The following is a 14,063-nucleotide window of genomic DNA, read 5'->3' on the forward strand; positions in this document are numbered from 1 at the left end:
AATAGTTCCATGCCCTCCATAGTGGAAAATTGTAAAAAAAATGAAAAAAAAAAACAACAACAATTAAATAAGCTTACCTGCTCACCTCTCTAAATCAGTTCTAGCTTTCTCCTTCTTTGGCTGGCTACTGTATAAAGTACTATATAAAGTACAGGTAACCATTTCCAATGCAAACGCTTGTCCAGGAGCAGTTTGTTCAGTTCAGACATAATCACATTTCTTTCCTCACCATGGAAAAATAGAATTTCATATGTATTTGCTATTTATTTATTTATGGATTATTTTTCTTTAAACTTAAGGATTTTAGAATTCTGCTTAGTACCAGCCATAAAAGTTCAAACAATAAATAATCTAAATAGTATCACTGAGCTTGTACATTTTACATTTTATTGGGTTGTGTGTGTGTGTGTGTGTGTGTGTGTGTGTGTAATGGGGAAATATTTATCTATATATAGAGAGAGACACACACACACAGAGACAGAAACACAAAGACAGACACATGCTTGTTCTTTTGTGTTCACAGTACCCGCAGCCATTACCCTGACATATAACTATTTTAAACCTTTATTATTTTATTGAAGAATCTGTCTTACGGTTTTCTTCTCACTCACAGATTTCTTTTTATTTTTCAGAGAAAAATAGTTAATGGACAATGAGTCATGACATAAGTATTTGAAAACAGGAGGGTCAGTCTCTCTTCCCACTTCCCTTTCTCCTCTGGGGAAATGAGCTCCTTCTCTGAAGTCAATCTTGACCATTAACATCCCCCTCTCAGGTAAGGTCCCTGTGCTATCTCTAACTCCCTCGGTCTCCAAAACTTGGCCATGCAGTAATGCCTAAGTCACTTCCGTCTTTCAAACCTATGCCCCTCTATCTGCCACTTTTGTTTTCTTCATTGCATTGTCATGTTTCCTTTCAGGCATCCATTGTTTCTCTCCTCTCAGTTAAGTATACTGAGCTAGAATTTTTGTTTCTAAAGCATAAAATATGGTTTTCTTCAACATTGCAAGTTATATTTTGGCCGTGTAATCCAAAGATGTTTCAATACGTGTGCATTTTTATATCAAGTGGCAAAACTATCATTTCGTCTTCAATCCGCACCTCCCCTGGCTTTCTCACCTCGCTTGGTTTCTCCCCTGACCCCTCTGTGCCTCATGCCCCCAGCAGCAGTGTCCTAGGGCTTCTCTCAGAACCTACTTCTTCTGTACCAGATGCTCTCTTCCCGGGTAAGAAATCATTTTCCTCTTCTGAACTTAGGACCTGCACAATGACAACTTTCCTACATCCACTCCAGGATCATATGTCCAGTTTAAAAATGATTCCTTTTCTAATTTTTAAATTGTACATTACAGTAGCACTTGTCTACATGAATATGAAGAGTATTAAATGAGTTAACTAGGTAAAGTCCTTTGAAATTCAACTTTTCAATTTTTTTCTTTTACTCATCTGGTGATTAAACACAAGGCCTTCAGTGGATGAGTGGCATCCATCCCCAGCAATTAATTTTATTTTCTTATTTTGAAACAAAATCTCAGTCGCTAAGTTGGCCAGCCTGGGTTTAAAGTGAAATTTTAGCTATTAATATTCTATCACGAAGATGCTTTTAGCTTCACTGGACATTTATATTTGTTATTATCAGCCAAAAGGTGTAGTTTCCATGTTTCAATGAAAATATTGAATAAGTAAATATATTTTTTAAAAACTTAAAAAGAGATGCAGTTAGAGAAGGAAAGCATCACTGAAGCAGAAGTCAGCTCTTTGGGTTTCTCCCTCTCTGGAGTTCCTGTGCCTTCAATTCCCATTTCTGTCTGCAGATGTGGAAGACAAGAAGGTGGACTCAGGGAGCGAGGGGTGGAGGAAAGCAGACCTGATGATATCCAGGGCCTGGGAGCAGAGGCGGGGTCCGCGTGCCTCTGTGTATCACCGTCCTCTCTTTTGATAATTATGAAAAATCAGCACTATAAAAAAGAGTCGCATCTTTAGGGATAATGCTCGAATGTGCTCCTCTTCTGGGTGACTGAAGAACAATCATAGAAAATGTTTTACTGAAAGTTTTGTTTCTTTGTTTGTGGTACCTCCCTGTGCATGGAGCTCCTTGCCTTCATACTGAGCTGTATAACCTGTCTTAAACCCCTACCCTTCTATTTTGAAATAAGTTCTTGCATAGTTGACCAGGCTGAGCTGGAATTTGCCTTAGCCTCCTTGATTTATGGGATTACTTACTTGTGTGACATACCAGACCTCGCAAGATTTGTATTTCTGATCACAGAAATAAAGATGACAAAAAATAAACCATTATACTTCTAATAATCTTTCAAGGATATTATACGTATCAAGATTATAAAAAAGACCGTAAAGGCTGAAAAATTAGACATGAAATCCAAGAGGAACTATGGAAGGAGAAGTGACAACAGAAAATGAAATATTAAAGAAAGCAAAAAATACGCCAAATCACTCATTTTATGAAATGTGGGTGAGAGTGGAGATTTCCGAATGAACTCTATATAATGATACAACTTTGCTGCAAGTTGTACATACTGAATTCTAGTACTGTATTTTATTTTTTTCCTTTAAAGACAATCTACAACACTTATAGTACTGTTACTTATATATTGATAACTGTTGGCTTACCATAAGCCAAAATAAGTAAAGTTATATAGAAAGTCACTGTCATATCTAAATCTGTTCAGCTTTTTAAAATTATTAATATTCACGAGAACTATGCTTACATTTAGGTATCTATTAAGCATATAATTATACTGAACCTCATTTTAAGAATGCACCTACTCAAACACCGGTTCATTCTTGCTGTCTTTTTTACTGCAAACACCAGAAGAAATAAAGCCTACAAGAATCTAGGTGCATTTGCTATGAAGACATCAGCTCTCTGTGTGTGCGATGAGGAGGTGACCAGTTCTAACCCCAGCCAGCTCTCATACCCCACGGATATGATGCCTGTCCTTACCAGATCTGCAGGTTTCATTCACCTTCTCCCGATACTGCTGCAAGCCTCAGGCCATTTTCTGCCAGAACAATTACTCTGACACTCAAAAACAATAAAATAAAATAATCTGTTTTTATAAGTTTTTATAATCCAGGTGGGGCAGTCCTGCTGTATTCATAGCAGACAGCTGTGCCTCCCTGTGGAAGGAAGTCTCTGTTTTCTACGGGGAGACCAGACTTAGAAGAGCTCACTCTGAAGTGTTTGTGTCAGTTTTGATCTCACAGCAGATCCCAGGAACCCAATCTGATTTCCCAATCTCCCATGAGAAAAATACATGTGAGCAATTAAACAGTTCCACCAAGGAGTTCATTAAAGGCACAATTAAATGATGTAATGTATTTACCTATATTGCAAGAATAATGTGAAAAACATACTTTGGCTCTCCAAGTCATAAATTATACAGAAATTTGGGTTGTGAGATTTGGTTTCTCACTTATTTTAATGAACTCAAATCAGTTTGTCAAAGAGCTACCAGAATATTCCATGAAAAATAATGGAGGAATAAACTGGAAATAAGCAAAAATGTATTTAATGAATTATAATTAGCATATCTTGGAGGTCAACATATTTAATGAAACCCATTGTGAATGAATTTAATAAATATGATATATACTGTGATATACTTGCCGATCTTGAAATATACCCATCCAAGGTCAAGTTATATAAGAGCATCTGCATCCCACAAATGTATTTTCGCTGTGAATATTTTGATCAAGACACTTGTCTAGGTACATAACAGACAAGTGAGTACATTGAACTAAGCAATAATATCCTTATCAATTGCAGAACAGTGAATAAGAGCAGGTGGAAGGCAACACGAGGAATTACATGGAGTTCGGAACATCCATGGCACGACGGGGTGCTGGACAAGGAAATCTAGAAACAGTGTGTTGCCTAATAAAGGTAAGTATGACTGAGTATGTGTATAGGGGAGGGCAGAGGTAAGGGGAAAAAGTGAGAATCACGACTTGCCATGTAAAGGTACATGATCCCAACAATGAATGTAACTGTACTGTATCCCCAAAATGTACCAATAAACTCAATAAAATTTAAATTTAAAAAAAAATAAAATAAAAAAAATTCACTCCGAAGAGCCTCAAAGTGTTTAATTCATGAAGAGGATATTTATAAGTAGGTATATGAGATTTGCCTTGGATGAATGTAGCAGAATACAATGTCTTAAATTGCCTCAAGTGTAAGTGGAATTTACAGACGATTTCAAGGTAGGTGCACGTGTTTGATATGTAATACATGCATCACCGTGGGAAGCTGGTACACTGCTCTACAGCATCATAATCCCTTTTTAATTCCCCAGCCCTTCCCCCGTGTCTCCTTTCCCTCCATCCCTAGATTAACATCCCCATCTCCATATGGTCTTCTGATAATTCAAAATCTGGACATAGACCAACCAAGACAGGATGTAGGAGTCTGAAAACACGTGCTCAACCATCTATGCTTCTCCATATCTCTGCTCTGCTTTTCTCTCTATTGACTTAAATACCAGGAAAACTCTCTTCTTGAAAGGAAAGCTTGGAATAATTTTAAGCTCTGTCAGTCCAGAAAGCAAGCAGCAGCAGGAGGAGGTTCATCTCTCCCCATTCATCCCGCAGAATCCCCCAGCCAGGGTGCTGGCTCGCTTGTGCCTAGCCGAATCAACTCTCTGTGTTTCTTTAGTGACTGACAAGGGACAGGACCAAATGCCACTGGGAGCAAGGCAGCGATGCCCTGAGGTTGCCTTGCTGCAGGAAATCCAAGCTGATATTAGTACAAGAATGAGAAATTCACCTCAAACTCTACGGGATTTCATAAGGGATGGAACAAAATATAATTAGTTCCCAAAAAGGAAAAAGAAATTTATGTGCTTGCTTTTCAGATATGTTGGAGAAGCAATCAATGTGCCTGTCAGCTTTCTTAGGTAACTTGGGAAGTTAACTACTAAGTTACATTGGGAAATATCTGCTATTAATTTTTTCTGAATCTTAATTTAAAGCCAGCTTCCTTTTTGTTAACAGTGTGCAACAGTCTCTGGGCATGACAAGTGTGACTGTATCTTAGTAGGGTATGGAGACCAAGTTATCAACACTGTGTGTTCATGACTGCAAAATCCAGTGTGTCTGAAAGGGGTATTGGAAGTCCTGGAGAGAGATCGAATTACTAACTGGGTAAAAGGAGGGATTCAGAGTATCCGGAAAGGGTCCTTAGACACAGGGAAGGTCATTAGTTCTGAGCTTGAGAAACACAGCTCTGATTAGAGTAGTAAAGGTGAAAGATTTTTCTATCCCATTCACCTAATGAATGAAAAGTCTCACAAGTTAAAATTCAAAATCTCATTCCATTTGAAACATTGGAAAATAGACTCAACACTATATTTTCATGAAAGAACCCAACTCCATTTTCTCAGTCAGTAATAATTCATGTAAAGTACTGTGACTACAGTTAACAGTATTCTTTTGCATGTGTGAATTTTGCTCAGGTTAGGTGTTTTCACCAGAAAGAAAGAAAAGACAAAAGAAATGGTGACTATGTGAGGTAGCAATGGCTGTATTGGTTATTCCACTTACGGTGTATACCACCAAGACACAATAATTCTAGCTGTCAATTTTACCTGAATAAAATAAAATAAAAAGAAGAGAGAGAGAGGTTGTTTATCTTTATGCTAAGCGATGATATTGCAAATTTTTAAAAATACAGAACAGATAACTCAATCTCCAATGTTGCCTTTTATGCACTGAGCCTCCTCTGTTTTCATTAATATTACTACAGATTCTGCATTCCAGGGGGAACTTCCTGAAGCCGGCCACTCATCTGCAGTCTTCGTGGAGAGAGCTGAGGCTGAGATGGAGCATCCGGCCCATGTTCATCGTCCTGAGTCAGGACCTGGATGCACAGCATTTGTTTAATCCCATGTCTGAAGCTCTTCCCGGAAGGCTAAATGACAAGCCTCTGTGACGTGCTTATCAAGTGACATAAAAGTAAAGGACATAACAAAGGATGAAAGAAATCTTAAAACAACAAGGAAACAAATGAAGTGTCAGCATATGAACGAGGAAAGTTGGATTATGGCAAACAAGGAGACAGATCTGCAAATGGGAAGGGGTCCAAGAGACCGAGGCCCAGGGAGGGCAGGAGGGGAAGGCATAAAAGAAACTTAAGATGTGTCATGTACAGGTACCAAATGCCCATGATGAATGTAAACATCATTTGTTACAAATGTGTATTACAATAATAATATTAACAAGAATAATGAAAACGGGGAAAGGAGAGCTAGAGATAGAGGGGGGGAGGGGAGAAGGGAGGGAAGGGGAATAAAAAGAATCAAGATGAGTTATGTACTTGCACTCGCTCCCTAAGATGAATGTAGACTTCATGTATGGCAAACCAGCAATAATAGAATACATTTTTCAAACGATGGGTGTGTTGGGCTTTTAAGTCTCAGATGTTCTTATGGAACCTGTAAAAAAAATCTTATTTAGAAAAAGTAGTTAGCAGACAAGATTAAGCTAAGGAGTATGACATGGGGAGACCTCTTCCTATTCCAGATGTCATCAGAAGCTTGCTGGGGGGTGGGGAGAAGGTCGTTTCACTCACACACATGTATGTGTACACACATAACCACATGTGAGAAGAGGTCAGACCCCGATGGAACATCTTGCACTGTGTGATGATACAACTACAAGGCATGGGATTTCTGCAGCAACCAAAACCAGAGCTGGAAGAGGGATTGGATGTTCCCAAGAACCTCATGAGAGGGATCCACATCCACATCTTGATTTGCCCAGTGCCACCAGTTTCAGGCTTCTGCCCTCCAAAGCCGTGAAAAAATAAAAAGTATAGTTCTAAGTCACTACATCCAGGGTAAGCAGTTTCCAAACCATAGAAAATTAACTTACTGTGTTTAGAATATAATACATTGAGAAAATGCAGTGAATGCATATAATAATTTTCAGTAGAAAGAAAGGAAATAGCAATACAGATACAGAAAAGTTTAATAAGTAGGGTATCAAAATTCATGATATAATTGCTTATTCAAGAACGAAGGTAAAATACAAAGCAAAGGGAAAAGGTAACAATACCAAATTTATTAATCAGTTATGTAACATAAATTCTAAGAATTTGATATGTTTTCTAATTTTCATGACTATTTTACCAAAAATACAGAAAATATGATCTCTATTTTGCAGATATGATAGCTTATAATAGTTCCCAAATTATAAACTTGCCATACAAATCTAATAAAGCAGAAAATCATGGAAAATGACTGAAATGATATTTGGAAACGCACATGAGAAATTAATTTTATATATTCAAGAAAAATCACAACTATGAGAAAATGTATATTTATTTTCCCTACTTAAAATGAAGTCAGTTAAATGGTTATATGCATTAAAGATAATAAAAAGAAAACATAAACCCCTGGGTCCTAGAATATCTCCATGGCATTTCATGCCCACTCATCTTAGCAAGAATCCCTTGAAAGATTCTGTTCGGCACTGGAGACAACCTAAGAAAATGGATCCTCGGAAGGTAAGTTGCACCTCAGCACTTTCCTGAGAGCCTCTTTGACATCCTTGTTCCTCAGGCTGTAGATCAGAGGATTCAGCATGGGGATCACGACAGTGTAGAAGGCTGTGGCCACTTTGTCAGCTTCCCGACTGCTGCCCAGACTGGGTCTACAATAGAGGAAAAGAATTGTCCCATGGAAGACAGTGATGGCCGTGAGGTGGGAGGCACAGGTGGAAAAAGCCTTGCGCCTTCCCTCTGCCGAGTGCAACCTCAGGATGGTGATGAGGATGGAAGAGTAGGAGGAGAAGATGATGACGATGGTAAGCATCTCATTAACAGTGGACACAATGAATGCCATGAGTTCGTTAATAAATATGTCAGAGCAGGCAAGAGAAAAGACAGGTGGTAAGTCACAGAAGAAGTGGTCAACCCCGTTGGGCTTATAGGATGGGATTTTAAGAGTTAAGCACAGGTGAATCAGAGCACACACAGATGCACAGAAGTAGCAGACAGAAATCAGCTCCATACAAAGCTTTTGGAACATGGTGATCATATAGAACAGTGGGTTACAGATGGCCAGGAAACGGTCATAGGACATAACCTCCAGGAGGAAATCCTCAGTGACCATGCATGTGCAGAGTAAATAGAATTGCAGCATGCACCCCAGGAAGGAGATGTCTTTGTCCTTGTTTAACATATTAGCCAGCATCTTTGGCACAATCGCTGTAGAGCAGCAAAAATCTGCAAAGGACAGGTGGCTGAGGAAAAAGTACATGGGGGTGTGGAGTCCAGGGGTGACCTGAATCAGTGCCACCATGCCCAGGTTGGCCAAGGCGGTGACTCCATAGATGAGAAGGAACAGCAGGAAGAGGAAGATTCTCAGCTCAGGGACATCTGAGAGGCCAAGGAGAATGAATTCTGTTGCCTTGGAGCAATTTTCCTCCACCGTGGCCATCTTGAATGAGGTCAGAGAAAAGTAATATGCTTTTGGAAACTTCTGAGAAATATAATAATACATAATTGATATCACAATAGTTACACTGTAGCAATATAGCTGTCAGGTAACATAAAATACATGACTCTGAATCAGTTCATGCATCAGTAGTAACCTTGTACTACCACATCTTTGTATCACTGTAAATGCACACAGCCATTAAATTAGGGTGTCCTGTGGGCTTTGTAAGAGAATTCATGATTCATTTTAAAGCTAACTATAAATTAGTCTGCATTCTCTATCATACTTATTACGTTGTGCCTAACTGCAATGAAAAATGTTATGAACCTATGTAGTATGAACTATTTTTTAGTATAGTGTGTCGTTATCTTTAATTTGCCCCAACTGAGGTCTGTTCTGGTTTCATAATGTGCAGGTTTCAGGCACATTAAATTAATTTAACAAAATTAAATGACAGCCACAGTGAGTTCTACTATGATATGAAGCTCTCGATTCTATAAAGAAAACAGGTGAGTAAAAAGGACATAGGTAGGAAGACAGAGATAAGAGAAATGAATGTGCCATTTGTTTTTCTGCATTTGTTCATACAAATGAAGTCGCACAGAGGAAATAGTTCCCATCGACTATCTCTCAAAACTAAATTTAAACACATTGGATGGAATAAATCCACAGAAAAATAGTTCTCCTACACATTTTGTAACTACAAAGAGATAATTTAGACATTATCATTGAAATAAATTTTGCTCATAGATATATTAATTTTCATTTTGCAATAAACAGTCTACTTTTAGCTAACAAACCTGAGGTACAGACATTCTTCCGTGGCATGGAGGATGCCAATGTTGTGTCACCTATCCCTGCACAGTCGGAAATTTGTACTATAATTTAAACTCTTGAGAATTGTGTCCCTTAAGTGAAGCCATTTTTAATCTCTATGGTATAACAAAATTAAAATTTCACAAAAATGCTCATGAGATAAGACATAAAATATAAGAAATCTGTCTGGAATAGCCCAGTCATTTCAAAGACATTCAGGAAATACTTGAAATACTTGTTTTGTGTAAAACCAAACTTACTTCTTTCACACTTCATGATACTTTATGCACTTAACATCTTAATTCATTTTTTCCCTTTCCTCTCTGAACCCTCCTCCCTTGATCTCTTGACCCCTTCCCCAGCCCTCAGCCCAGAAGTGTTGTTGCTGGCTTTTCTGCTCCTCCAATGGTTGGTTTCACAGCAATCTTATCTGTCTGATGAGTTACAGAAAATGTTAAGATTTTTTAAAAACTAATTGTGGAAAACAAACTCTTATTTTTCCTATAATATTGGCACAAAATTCTTTATGGTTTGCTACCTGTTAGATTGAAGTCAGAAGTCTGATAATGTAGGTTTAAAAAAATTAAACAAACAAGATTGAAACATGCTTTATTTTAATCATTTTGTATGATTTCATTATATTTTCAAAAACTGAAAGTCAATTTCTATAATAATTGTATACAATACCATTTAAAATACAGAGATTTGGCTCAGTGGTTCCACCACCTGCCTAGCAAGTGCAAGGACCAGAGTTCGATCCCCAGTACCTAAAAAACAAAACAAAAATAAAATACAGATATTACTGAGAGTGCTTTCACCAAAAATTAAAGTAAAACATGGAAAATTATTAAAACAATCACCCATGAGAGTTTTGCATATTATATGAATAATGCTAAAAATATTTCAAAGCATTCATGTTACAAAAAAATTGTTTTTCTAGATTTGTTTTCAAATGATTAAATTTAAAGCTGTTGAACCCTGTGGTATTCTAGCAATAAAAATGTTCATCTATGGATTATTTTGCTAACTAAAATAAATACAAATAAAATTTATCTTAGTAGCTATAAGTAAAGGGTGTATTTCCAGTGACTTTGTAAATTCTCTTGAATATTTCACAAAATGTGTGAAATAACTAATGCATAGAAGTAGGATAGTAATTAAGATAATGATTACTTTATGTAAATAAAAAATCATAGGAAGCTTTATTATCATAAGAAATAAAAAGTCAATTCTGTATAATTTTAAATTGCAAAATAATATATTCCCAGAGAATACAATTTAAATCTGTGGTGACAAAAGGTATGAAATCTGATCATTCATGAATTTCAGGTGAATCATATTGAACACATTAATTAGCTATCATAAAAAACATATCATAAAATTATAAATTTTTGTTTGGAATTTAAATTCCTGAAATATTTTTAAACAAGTGAAAATTCTAACACTTAGGTACATATTCAAAATTAGATATTTTCAAAAGCATGTGAATAAATAAATAAAATACCAAACATGAATCAGACTCTATATATCACTAATGGAATTTACCAAGATGTGCTTAAATTTCTTACTAGAGAATGGCACACAAAAAACTTTCTATCAGTGTTTATTGACACCCTCTGGGGGTGAGCTGCTGCAGCCTGCAACCACGAAGACATCCCTCTTCCGCTCCACAGTAGGTCTAAGGGAACTCTCACCACCTACGCAACATGCCAGTGATGGGATGTGAATGTGCATTTGCTCCATATTACCGACATAGAAGCTAAATTACATGATATTATTTTGTAGAGAAAGATGGAAAGACTTTGTGGGCTACACAAAACAAGACAAGTATAGTTTCTCTGACCTAAAATTCATATTCATCCCCTTCCAAAATGATTTATTTTTTCTCAAAGTCCAAAGCAATTTTAAAAACTGAACTCTCCATGTACAGTTTTCTCGCAAAAAGTAAATTTAATATGAAACCGCCAAATTAAATGTACGTCTCTGTATATCATTAATATGAAAAAAATTTCGTGTTCAGGATCTTATGGACTGTGTCCTTCACTTCCTTATTTCTCATGCTGTAGATCAGGGGGTTCAGCATGGGGATCACAACGGTGTAAAACACAGAGGCCACTTTGACCGTGTGCTGGGAGTTCTTGGAGTTGGGCACACAGTAGAGGAACAGAATGGTGCCGTGGAAGATGCTGATGGCCATCAGGTGGGAGGCGCAGGTGGAGAAGGCTTTGTGGTGTCCGCTGGCTGAGGTCATCTTCAGAGTGGTGCCAACGATGAACAGGTAAGATGTGAGGATGATGAACAGCGTACTTATCTCATTAAAGGTGGCAACAGGGAAGAGGAGGACCTGGCTGAGATTGGAATCAGAGCAAGAGAGCGAGATCAGGGAGGACAACTCACAGAAGAAGTGATTGATGGTGTTGAGGCCCTGAAAATCCAATTTTAGAGCAGAACATGTAAGTGTCAAGGAACACACAACTCCCCAGGTGTACGACCCGAGCACCAGCAGGGCACAGAGTTTCTGGGACATGACAACCATGTAGAGCAGCGGTCGTAGGCCATGACAGCAAACAGAACCAGTTCAGTCACCACGAAGGAGCAGAAGAGAAAGAATTGCACCATGCACCCTGAAAAAGAAATGCTTCTGTCTTCTACGACTAGGTTCAGCAGCATCTTGGGGGCAATGATGGTAGAATAGCAGAAATCCGCAAATGACAGGTGGCTGAGGAAAAAATACATGGGGGTGTGCAGTCTGGGATTAATTTTGATGATTACAATCATCCCAAGATTCCCCAGCACACTGAAGCTGTAGATGGCCAGAAATACCAAGAAGAGGGGAACCTTCAGTTCTGGGTAATCTGAAAAGCCCAGGAGGGTGACTGTGGCCTCAGAAGTTGTATTTATCTCTGTCCAAAACATGTTTCCTTTTGGTGAGATCTGAAAATCAACCTTGGAGATAAAATATGGAAAATGATTGACACATAAACCATGCTTAGCTCTCCCCTTTGAAGAATAAAGGGTGAGACACCATAGAGTCTTGAACTATCCTGTTATGTGCAAGATAGGAATAACTGAAGTTTCAGAAATAAAATCATTGACATACATTACCTTCTTAAACATTTTGCTAATATTGCAAAATATAATTATAGCCATGGAAGAATAATTATTAGCTCAGGCCATTTTGTAGGTCACAGGTGGTCAAATTCTCATGAGAAACATTCAAATGTCACTGAAAGTCATGAGCTCTACAAACAAAAGTTTAGAAGAAGAAATAATTTATGTTGGTCCTACAGTTGCTGATGAAAAGTGGAAGCACTTGAAGTTACTTCTGTAGTTGATATAATTATTTGTTTAGCATTTTAATCATTCTTCATGGTGACTATTTATGGCAGATATCAAAGCCAGAAATTGCTTCTGATATTTGTAACAAACTTAATCTATTGAGCTGCTTTCTTCAGCGGATGAGCAAAGTAAAGATTTAAGAAGCCATGGCCTGCCTGATAAAATAATAATATTGGATTATCAATAAATCTAGTTTCCTCCACTCTCAGTCAGATATCTCTTGAGAGCAGGCTCTGATTTGCGTGACAAATGGGTATCATAACAATTTTACTTCATAAATATCACATTGCATACTCTATTTTCTGTTTCTTTTGACTCTTTAAGAGACTCTGCATTATAAAAGTATGGAAATTGAAAATAGTGAGGGCCACAGATCCCCTGTCAGTATTGGTGTTAAGTTTGCACACATAAAATGGAATTCACAGGAAGATTCCCATTTTGGAGTAATTGTGTAAAATCCTCATAAGCATAGACATGGACACCTCGCTTTCCTATGCTGCTCTGTCTTCCCTAAAAGCCATCTAGAACACTCAGTGTCTCTTTCTGTTACCTCTAAAGAAAGGAGATGGGAATGTTGGGATCTCACCCCACTCAGAAGACACTCATGAGGGTGGGATTCTTATTACACAGAGATCTTCGTGTTTGTCTGACTGGAATCCACGTAGGATCTGCACATAAATTGCAAGACCCTAGTTGTCTTTCCGAAAGATAATGGTGAGTCCCAGATATGTCACAAGCTGTACTCGCACTAAGAAATTAGTCTTCTTTATGTAAAGTTCAAACTTAACCTGGCCTCCTATATTTTTGCTGGCTAGATCCCGCAGGCTACATTCCTAAAAGTTCAGAATTTCAGAATAGCATGGCAACCAACACATCCATTTCTCCTGGGCCTTACCTTGCATTGGTTCTTACTCATGAGTCCTTCATGAGCAGGAGATTCACTGAATCCCACACCCCCATGTTGCAGACAGTCATTTCTGATAAAAACTCCTTCTGCTCTTTTACCCGAGTGACAAATTCTGGGAGGTCCTTCACTCTGCATGTAGGGAACCATATCACCCTAAATACTGTCCAGAATCCTAAGTGTTCAGATGTCCAAGAATTTAAGAACCAATGAGAAAGCAATATTTTCCAGTATATTCTCACATCACAACGTTTTCACATTGTTCCCTTCAGGGCTTCCAAAACTCTGGTGTGTTTATCTTCTGTGCCTGATGATTCTGTTATGCGAGGTTGCCCTGTGAATTGTACGGTGTAGAGAAGAATCTCTGAGCTTCATTCACTGGACAAGACTCTCACTAACTCCACCTGGCTGTGAAAACCAAAAATGTCAGTAGACATCTTTGGAGAGGAATGGAAGAAACATAATCTCCTGTAGTTAAGAATTACTACTACATTTCTTGGTACTGGTAGACTTTAATGAATTTTTTTCCATCTGATTTCAAC

General features: G+C 37.9%; 2 protein-coding genes across 2 annotated transcripts; both read right to left on the minus strand.

Moving 5' to 3' along the window:
- Positions 1–6,674: 6,674 nt before the first annotated feature.
- LOC104856802 (olfactory receptor 5L1) lies at positions 6,675–8,462 on the minus strand. The gene is made up of 2 exons (XM_010616302.1): positions 7,548–8,462; positions 6,675–6,743 (listed from the first exon to the last, which is right to left on the minus strand). Exons 1-2 carry the CDS (start codon positions 8,460–8,462, stop codon positions 6,675–6,677), a joined length of 984 nt encoding a protein of 327 aa, XP_010614604.1.
- A 2,809-nt stretch (positions 8,463–11,271) lies between these two features.
- On the minus strand, positions 11,272–12,194 carry LOC104856723 (olfactory receptor 5D16-like). The gene is given in 2 exon segments (XM_010616222.1): positions 11,272–11,828; positions 11,831–12,194. Coding segments are annotated over 2 exon segments (921 nt in total).
- Positions 12,195–14,063: the final 1,869 nt, after the last annotated feature.

This window comes from Fukomys damarensis, unplaced genomic scaffold, assembly GCF_012274545.1.
Source record: "Fukomys damarensis isolate Sample0158 unplaced genomic scaffold, DMR_v1.0_HiC HiC_scaffold_118, whole genome shotgun sequence".
Lineage (NCBI taxonomy): Eukaryota > Metazoa > Chordata > Mammalia > Rodentia > Bathyergidae > Fukomys > Fukomys damarensis.